Raw genomic sequence first — 10,834 nt, forward strand, 5'->3', positions numbered from 1 at the left:
TCAAAGATCAAGTGACCATAGGTGTGTGGGTTCATTTCTGGGTCTTCAATTCTATTCCATTGATCTACCTGTCTGTCGTTGTACCAGTACCATGCAGATTTTATCACAATTGCTCTGTAGTACAGCTTGAGGTCAGGCAGGTTGATTCTACCAGAGGTTCTTTTATTGTTGAGAATAGTTTTTGCTATCCTAGGTTTTTTGTTTTTCCAAATGAATTTGCAAATTGCCCTTTGTAGCTCAGTGAAGAATTGAATTTTGATGAGGATTGCATTGAATCTGTAGATTGCTTTTGACAAGATAGCCATTTTTACTATATTGATCCTGCCAATCCATGAGCTTGGGAGATTTTTCCATCTCCTGAGATCTTCTTCAATTTATTTCTTCAGAGACTTGAAGTTCTTATCATACAGATCTTTCACTTCCTTAGTTAGAGTCACACTGAGGTATTTTATATTATTTGTGACTATTGAGAAGAGTGTTGTTTCCCTAANTTCTTTCTCAGCCTGTTTATCCTTTGTGTAGAGAAAGGCCACTGATTTGTTTGAGTTAATTTTATATCCAGCTACTGCACTGAAGCTGTTTATTAGGTTTAGGAGTTCTCTGGTGGAATTTTTAGGGTCACTTATATATACATAATACACTTATGTATCATAGCATCTGCAAATAGTGATATTTTTACTTCATCTTTTCCAATTTGTATCCCCTTGATCTTCTTTTGTTGTCAAATTGCTCTGGCTAGGGCTTCAAGTACTATATTGAATAGGTAGAGAGAACTGTGCCATTTTTCTAGACTGGCCTCTAAACACTTACTGTCAAAGTATCATTCCATCCTTCCCTGAGACGGTCCAGAAAGGCTTATCTTTCAGACTTAAAGTACAAAAATGCCGAATAAAGTTATTTAAATAGTGCCTTTACCAAAACAAAACAACAAACAGGAAAACCAATAGAAACAGCACTTTTTATTGTTAAGCTTTAGAGTCATGATCACCTTATGGGACGCGTATGCTATTTTAAGATGTGTGTGCCTGCAACTCTCAGGATGTTGCACAAAAGCTTCAAGTTCCCATCAAATGGTAATATCATCCCAGGCAATGGTGCTGCCTACATTCTTGCTAGGGAAATCACCAGGAGCAGACACGGCTGCTCAGATCTGATGCCTATATCATATAACACAGCTAACCTTGACATCTCAACAGCCTCATGGAACTCACTCTTAAAATTATTTATTTTATGTATATGAGTACACTGTAGCTGTACCGATGGTTGTAAGCCTTCATGTGGTTGTTGGGAATTGAATTTTGATTTAGGACCTCTGCTTGCTCAAGTCAAACCCACTCTGAGAATCCCTGCTTGCTCAGGCCCAAAGATTTATTATTATTAAACTTCAGATACACCAGAAGAGGGTGTCAGATCTCATTACAGGTGGTTGGGAGCCACCATGTGGTTGCTGGGATTTGAACTCAGGACCTTCAGAAGAGCAGTCAGTGCTCTTACCTGTTGAGCCACCCCTCCTGCCCTGGAACTCATTCTTAGTTGTTCCTTCTCTCCTCTAGAAATTTATGGACCTCGACTTGTCTGCTCCAGAACCAGTGCTGACATTAGCACAGATATCTCACCCCTGATCAGGGAGAGGTTAAGATACTATGTTAGTAGAGGCAGAAAGGAAAGTAGACCAACATCAAAAGGGAGACTAAAGAGCTGGGGGCAGATACATTACTCAAATGAAGACATTAGCTGAGGCCTGGGCCTCCCTAATAATTATTTTATAAATTAGCATTGGTAAACAGTGTTGCCTAACAGCAAATCATATCATTTGAAAACGTTTTGGGCTGGAGCTTGACTCTACAATGCATGAACCAAGAAAGGGAGAGGTCCGTTTTTTAAGCATTTCCATGGATTTCATCAAGTTGAAACTTCCCTGCAGATCTGATTTTTCATCTTTTCTCCTCTGTGACTGACAACTCGATTCTCCGTGCTCCGGAGAAAACAAAACAAAAAGCTGTCAGGAAATGTTGGGCCTTATTCGGCCTTGGTTTGGACAAACCCGAGCCTGGCACGATTTTCAAGACCTGTCATTCGTTCCCACTTGAGAATGACTCTTTTTTTTTTTTTTTTTTTTTGGTTTTTCGAGACNACAGGGTTTCTCTGTGTAGCCCTGGCTATCCTGGAACTCACTTTGTAGACCAGGCTGGCCTCGAACTCAGAAATCCGCCTGCCTCTGCCTCCCGAATGCTGGGATTAAAGGCACTACCTACTGACCTGAATGAGACTGCCTCTGCCTAGTTACCGCTGATGTATCAATTTCTTATAGGCCCCGTGATATCATCCCACACCCCTCGTCATCTCACCCCATATTTCTATCCCCACCTTCTTGCCCTGTCTATATAAGTAAATTGCTGCCACATTAAAGCGAGTTCCTGCTTCCATAAGACTCCTGGCCTCATGTGGTTCTTCTCAATTCACTGACACTCACCATTCCGCTCAGCCCTGGAGAGACCAAGCGAGTCTGGGCTTCTCTCCTCACAGCTACCTGCCCACAAAGAGCTGACAAAGAAATCCCGACTAGAATCTGTTCAACACTGAAGCCTTTAATTCTCAAAAAATCTAAGCAAATGAAGATTCTTGGGGCCAGAGACTGAGTTCTGACCCTCATACAAACTGCCTCTAAACTACAACCCCGTTCCGTTTATTTACTTGCAGAGATGAGGACTCTTGCATCCTAGGCTGGACTGGAACTGTGTGGCTGAGGATGCCCTCCGTCTCCTGATTTTCTTGCCTCATCTCCCAAGCACTGGGAGTGTAAGAGTGTACTACCCTCCTCTTACCCAGCTCAGCTTCACATTTAGGAAAGCAAACTAGATTCAAAGAGGGAAAGCGATACTGTTGCAGAAGTTGTCAGACAATCTGACTGTACAGTCTACACTTTATAAAGTTTTGGGAAACATTACTCCCCCCCAAAATTAAAATTTCTAAAAACTGATTATGGGTAGGACCTACCTCAGAAATAGTATAGGTACATGCGTTTGTTCCATAATTACTAATTTAGCACTGTACAAATAAACACAGCCTGCAAAGCTATTATGAATTATGTTATTTTTATAATTTTACTTTTGTTTATAATCTGGTAATATATATTTTTAAAAAATATGTGTATGGGTGTTTTGGCTGCATGTGCATCTGTGCACCTGGAGCACACAGAGGCCAGAAGAGGACATCAGATCCCTTGGGAGTTGGGTTATGGTACCAAACCTGAGTCATCTGAAAGAGCAGCCAATGATCTTTAACTGAGCCATCTCTCCATTCCTGGGAATTCATTTTTAAGGGTGAAATACTTTTCCTGACCACTAAGTATTGAAAACAAATACTTATATATCAAAAGATTTAGAATATAAGCTGCTAAATAGCAGGGACCATATCTACTTTATAAGTTAGATGTGTACCCACATCTAACACTGCAGGCATTTACTTTTCTGTACACACACACATACACACGTCCTCACGTTACCCTGTTAATACCTGCAATGCTGCCATCATCCCTAGTATAATTACTAAAACCCTGACTGGTTTCTGCTTCAATCTTTGCCTCACTAGTCTTTCCTAACATACAGCCAGAATACCTAATCCTTTCACAAAAGGTAGGTCACTCATCTTATTCCTCTATCTGGAAGGCCACAAAGGCTTTTCTTGTCACTAGAATAAGGTCCTTATTGCTATTAACTTTTTCTTGAGTTTTTTGTCAAGTCTTGGAGGCCAAACAGTATGAGTTTGTGAATGCTAGCCAAGTGTTATGAGCCAGTCCTGCCCTGAACCTCACCTTCATTTATTCTACTCATCTATTACTAAAATGAGCCAAGCCAAACCCCACATGAAGTCCTTTACTTTACTGTGCAGTTTGTAAAACTCTGCTCCCACTCAACATGACTTCCACCTACTTAAAATCTTAGCTCAGATGCTGTTTTTTCAATGCCATGACTGCTGAGTTACAACCTACCCAGGTGTGCTAACTGGCTTTCCCACAGGATTCTGACACACATCTGGCGTGGTACATAATTTAATACTTATAATTGGTAGTCTCTGAAGACTGTGCATCCCATGAGCTTAATACTGTCTAGTGAGTAAATACTTCCAGAAATGAACCTTTATGTGCCACATAGCTCGGTATATAAAATTAATGAATATGGCTTATGAAATGCATTCAGCAGGGATTAGAATGTTTTCTAGATCATGGAGGGTTGTGTGTAGTTTCTACTATTCTGCTTTAAGCTCTTGGTGGACCACACTCAGCCATAGCCCTGGTTTCTTGGATGAAAGACACACATACACACACACACACACACACACACACACACACACACACACACACACACGTTGGCTCATTTTTAACCAGCCTTGTGGCTCAGTGGCTAGGCTCTTCCAAGCCTCCCACAGCTAGTGTGCCCTTCCCTTTACTCCTTGCTCAACAATAAACCTGCCCTCAACTTTAGTTGCCCAGTTACCTTCTCCTTGCTCAGCACCTGAAATCTGCCCTCCCCCAGCTTACTTGTGTTTCTTATTTCCCACCAGCTACTCAAGGCCCAATAGGGGAAGTGGCCAATGGCCTCTCCACCCAAGACCTCACATGGCTGATGGTTCTCTCCACATGACATGTTCTCTCTCTCCTGTGTCTCCCAGCTTGCCTGCAGGAACCTGGAATTCCTGCCTCTTCTGCTCAGCCATTGGCCACTGCATCTTTATTGCTCGATCAAGAACTAACTGGGAAACAGGACCTTCAGTGTTCACAGGCAGATTCTTGATCATAGCATCAGAATGACTCCCTAACCTTACCTTTTCCGTCCAATTAAAACTCTTCTCAGACATAAATTGAACAAAACTTTAACAATCATGTAAATTACAAAGTATGATATACAATATCTAGACCATCATATTTGTCAATTAGATAAAGTATTCTATCATCACTCCTAACTTAATTATAATTTAGATTAAATTATACTTTAGATCAAATTATAATTATTATAATTTTTGTTATAATTTTATCCCTGAATTATGTTTAATTTTTTTTTGCCTGTAACACCACCTGAAAACCATGTCTTCCACTCTATAACCTCTCCTTTTTTTTTTTTTCCCGCCCCCTCCCCTCCCCCCTATAACCTCTCTCTTAATGTTAAACAACTTGAGTTTGATTATGAGACTATAACTAGTCTTCAACCACATCAGAAATCTTGAGATTAAATATTATCTGTGTGTGTGTGCATGTATATACACATTCATATATGAATGAAGCATCAAACATAGCTTCCAAAACTTAAACAACTATAGAGATAGCTGACTACCTGGACAGCTCCTAATTTCTTATAACATTGAAACATCTGTCTTCAGCCTTCTGGCCCAGAACCATCTGGCAGACAATTTGTGAAGCAGGAAATATGAAGAACTAGCTTTTACTCTGTCTTGGCAGAGCTTAGCAGTCAACTATCCCATCTATTTGTCCTTTTTGGACAGTATATTGTCTGTAAATGATATAAGCAATTTCTTTCTAGTGGCTACCTTACCACAATAAGCAATCTTGCCTGGAGGTAAAGATGATCGATCAGGAAGCTGTCAAGAGCAAACAGGTCTCATAGTCAAAAGAGATAACACTAAATGTCACAGTCTGTGGATTTCTGATGGTTTTGAAGACTAAAGTATCTCTGAACTGCTCCTCTTTGCCATTACTGTTTGAGTAAACTGAAAACACTTTATTATAATTGAATTAGAAGCTAACATAACCGTGAGTTTACTGTCTAGCCCCTAACTTGTACTACTTCATCATCCTGAACAGTTTGTAAGGCAGCTACTAGAAGGATTGAGTCACAGCCTTGTATTCTTAAATAAGTTGCATAATGCCTAAGAGTAACAATGTTAATTTTAAATTTTGTATCAATATACAGATTTTTATCAATCTGAAAACCTTAATTTTATATCAATATATAATTTCTGTACCGATTTAAGAAATTATAACTTTAATTTTGTATCAATTACAAAGATTTTTTTTATCAATGTAAGATTATGGCTACACAATGTTTTTTTCAAGAATAAAATTTAGTAATCTATCTCATCTATTTCTTCCCTGTTCAAAACTATGACCATTTCCAAATTATCCTTTAAAATAACAACTTATCTATAATTTGTAAAATAACCATTACCAGATGCCCAAACCCAGGGAATTGGGCTGACCACTCTCCATAGCTTTCTTCGTGTTAATTAGGGGCAATGAGATATTCTCTAAAGGGGTAGGAAAATTAGAAAAAAACTGGTTAGACTTTCCCTCTGAAGCATGACAAATACCCTTCCCTCCTGGGTCTCCTAGCCTACTGCAGGAACCTGGAAATCCTGCCTCTTCTGCCCAGTCATTGGCCACTGGCATCTTTATTGATTGTTCAAGAACCACATGGGGAACAGAACTTTCAGCATTCACAGGCAGATTCCTGATCATAGCATGAGAACGGGTGGGCCGCTACAACGGAGCCTACTTAGCTGTTAAGAGTCCTAAGTAAAATTAGACGTTAACTACTCATCAGGAGAAGCCGACCACCATGATAGCCTGGGGGGGGGGGTGCGGTGGGGATCTTAACTTTTACCTAATATTTTTTTCTATGATTTAAATAATAATAATAATAATAATAAGGTTTTGGAAGTAAAAGGGGGCATGGCTTTTAAATATGAAAGGAAGCAAATTAAGGACAATTTTAAAGGCAGCTTAAAAAATATAACCTTAAATGCAACAGGACAACAGACAGTGCCTACTACTTAGAATGGAAACAAGATATGTTTAGGACACATAACATTTTAGAAGATTGCATCTCCCATAGGAAGATCCTGCCCATGTGTGAGACAACTCAACTGTACTATGTGTGTTGCAATCCTATCATTTATGTCTGAAAACTGAGATGAGACTATGAGACTTGAAAACTAGTATGTCCTTTAGGCATAAGTGAGGAGAAACTGAGATTTTTAAAGCTAAGTCTGTTTTTATTAGGGGTGCTTCAGAATGGCACTCCTCTCTAATCTTGATATGTCCAGTACTGCTTTATTAGATTGTACAACTATTATAAGTAAATTCTGCTTACTTCCTAGGCCAGATTTTAACAAATTATAAGCCAGCAAATAAAAATAAATTTATTTCAACCAGAATATTTTTTAGTATAAAACCTCCTTTAATGTCTGATACATTTGATGGCTAATCTGAGAAACGTTTTTGTTTTAGGTACTTGCAATTTTCATGTACTTTCAATGTTAAATTAGCTGAGTCAGAGAGGAAGGTCCTTTTCTAAAACCCGTGTGCCTTTAAGCAATTCTGTGTGCCTCTCACAGCAAACAGCCACTATTTAAGAATGGCAAAAATAATCTTTTTATACTTCCATTATATCTGACTAGTATTTACACTGCTTTGAAAGAGTAGCTTTTACAGGGAAAAATGAGTATAGCTCTTTACCATCTTAAAAACAGATCTTCCTCCAAATACTGATAAAGTATTTGAAACAAACTCTGAACAAATATACCAAAGAAATACACTAGCCAACTTTTTGCTGATGTGTTTAAAAGGTGAATCTAATTTTACTGTAGAACCATGGAAAGTTCTGCAGTCTCCCAAATATGTCATCATTAGGTTTAAAGACTCATCTAGGCAAAATAGTATTTATGCTTCCATTTTATTGTTTTAAAGAATTAAACTGCCACCTCAGTAGTCTTAAGAGCAATTAATGAAACATACATACATTTAAACTTATGTCCATCATAGATAGCTTCGAAGGCTTCCCTGAAATGTGCTGGGATTCACATCTTTTTCCTTAAGAACAGAAACACTTAATAATGATCTTGTTATCTGTCCACCCACCCACCCTCATTCAAACAATTAACTGATGAACTGAAGTCTAACAATTAAAATTCTATTACAAAACATTCATCTGGCCTGCCTCCCAGCATAATGGTTTTTACATTGTTTTTTAAAGCCTACAAGAATTCTCATAATGAGGGATTTTTTTTTTCATGATACTGATTTTTTGGTCCAAAATACAGGCTAAGTGGTTTCTTACCACACTTAACCCCAGGAAATCTCAACGTAAGAGCTTCTCATAAATAGGAAAAAAGCTCTTCCATGAATCTGGCTATTTTCTAATTACATGAAAGGGGTTATTTGGATTTTAACAGTAATATTTAATAGCTCCTAAACAGGGGCGTGAAAAAGAATCAAGTTTGCACCAGTCCAAGTACCTACAGTAATGATAGAAACACTCACCACATGTCACACTATTTCACGTCCATGCTTCTAATAACAAGAATTTCTCACTAGAAATAGTGCATGAGCAAACCAGATTCTCAAAATGCTACATGTGAAAATAAAGTTATTTGCTCAAGAAAAAACTGCATTAGTTATTTCTGGCCAGCCAAGGATGGACGGCCATGTACATTATTTCTTCTGAAAGTTCAGAAATGATTTTGCATCTGATCATCCAACATGAGAATGTTTTCCTGTACCTGACAGAATAAAATGGTTAATTAGCAATCAGTATACCCCTTGTCAAAAACCAATGTTCTAAATTTATATACTACAAACTATCTAATAAATGTTATCTGCACACTACACACCGTGTTTATATTATGCACCATTTTAAAGGGGAAGAAAAGCTTCACAAGAGTTTAGTCAATCCAAAGGATATACAATAATATCCTAAGGATGCCGACTTAGAAATATGCATAAACTGAGTGGTCGTCTCCAATGGACTGTAACAAGCCCCTATAATGCAAACACTGACTCTAAAGGCACCTTACACGGCACTGAAATTCACAATCTAATCATGACTTTTCTTCTGTCCAATTCAAAATTATCTGGTTGTCTTTACTATTGATTCGACAGTAAATTGTTCCAATTTTTGACTGTTTTACCAATAAAAGAAATGATAGTTTTAAATTTTCAACTTAGAGGAAAAGCTCCCCACAGCCACGACACCCGAGTACATGCTAGCTTGTGACAAGCTACAAGGAACACCGTGTGCTAATACATTAGTCCGATTCCTCCACATCATTCAAACTGCAGGGTATAATCCCATAAATAAGAACACACTACGCACTAAAACACAGAATCAAACTGAGAAAGGGAGATTTAAATAAAGCCGAGTCAGCCCCAAACATGTAGGTTAAGACAGTGAACAGAGAACACATTTCACCCAATAACAACTTTAAACAGTCCTATAAAATAATGTAACTTAAGACCTTTAAGTGTGACAAGTTATGTGAGTTTTCTGACCACTCAGAAAAAGTGTCAATGAAAGCAGCACTCACTGGCAGCTTAGAGCCTGTAGAGCAGGTCGTTTTCCAAATTACAGACTACCTGGAGACAAGCCAGCCAAGCACAGTTACAGAAACGCTGATGATCTGCAGCTGCTGTGAGAAGGCATCCGAGTGAACCACACGACAGGACTACACTCTGAACTTTCAGTGCCGAAAGTGTGAATAATTCCCTACATTTAACAGTCTGCCTGGTAACGATTTAGTAGATTTTTACTTTTAGGATTTTAACCTTGGAAAATTAGTGGTAAAATATGGGTTAAAAAATGATATGGCTGCACTTAAATTCACATAAAAATAGCATTTTTACAACCATTTTGAAATTTAATTCTTTTACACAGGTTAACAAAATGCATCACAAGAAAACTAAACATTGGGTTTAATAAAGTCAGTATTTCTCAAAGTGGAACAGTGAATTTTTTTTTCAATTTTTTACAAATCGTCATTTTGGGAAAATTTCTCAGATCAAAGTAACAGTTAAGATAGAATTGTGCTCAACCAAGCCATTTATCTGCACTACAGAATAGTACTTGAAAGCAATCCTAGTCAGATTAAAACCATTTTGAGAGACAAGACTTGTGTTTACAGCTACCTCAAAAGAGGTAGTTTTCCTTCCACAGTCAAAGCTCAGTTAAGATTGACTAATCTTTTTTTCCCTTGTCATATCTTCAGTTCAAAACATATCATCACTGGTAATACGGTCTGTATCTTGTTTGATCTGGATGATGCGGTCCAGGTAGTGGGGTTTGAGAAGGTGGGCCCTGCATTCGTGGAGGAGGAGGTGGCCCTCTTGGTGCAGGCCATATACCAGGACTCATTCCTCCTGGTTGTGTAAATGGAGGGCTCAGAGTTCCTTGGTCTTCAGTAAACTGGGGTAAAGAGTTAGGATTGTAATGGTGAGGAGGGGGTGCAGTTACAGGTGGACCACCATGCTGAGGTGGAGGGGGTCCTGGAGGAGGGTGATTCATATAAGGTGGCATCTGGGCAATAATATGTCCAGGGGGAGGGGTTATTGGGGGTGGAGCAGAGGTCATTGGTGGAGGTGGAGCTTGGCTATATACCAAGTGAGGAGTNCCTGCAGCCTGGGGAGGGTGTGGCATTGGATGGCTTATTGGTGGTGGAGGGGGTGGGGGTGGTGCGTAATGTTGCTGTGGAGGCATAATATGATGAGGGTGAGATACCACCGGCTGACCCTGATATTCAGGATGGTGATGAGCAGGTGCTGGGGCAGGAGGTGGTGGTTCTCTAGCACCTGAACTGGAGTCATCCTGAATAGGGACCGTTATTAAATTGCTGTGTTTTCTTGTTGAAATACGAAAGGTTTCCTGACTGACCGACCGAGGTGGAGGTGGAGCCATGGACAGTTCTGCCGGAGGAGCACGAATGTCCTCATGTGGCTGATTATAGTGCTCATGTGGCACATGCTGCAGAGGAGGCGGTGGCATCATGATGTGCTGCTTTGGAGGAATATGGCTCATATGATGCTTGTCTGGTGGCATTATGAACCGAT

At 39.3% G+C, this 10,834-nt stretch overlaps 1 protein-coding gene across 3 annotated transcripts in view; it reads right to left on the minus strand.

The window, feature by feature from the left end:
* Positions 1-7,170: 7,170 nt before the first annotated feature.
* Positions 7,171-10,834, minus strand: part of Cbll1 (Cbl proto-oncogene like 1) — a 14,627-nt gene continuing 10,963 nt past the window's right edge. For all 3 annotated transcript variants that reach the window (XM_021179607.2, XM_021179610.2, XM_021179609.2), the window contains exon 7: positions 7,171-10,834. This exon is cut by the window's right edge and continues 65 nt beyond it. In XM_021179607.2, the coding sequence (XP_021035266.1) occupies positions 10,011-10,834 (824 nt within the window). In that variant the 3' untranslated portion in view covers positions 7,171-10,010.

Source organism: Mus caroli, chromosome 12, assembly GCF_900094665.2.
Source record: "Mus caroli chromosome 12, CAROLI_EIJ_v1.1, whole genome shotgun sequence".
Classification (NCBI taxonomy): Eukaryota; Metazoa; Chordata; class Mammalia; order Rodentia; family Muridae; genus Mus; species Mus caroli.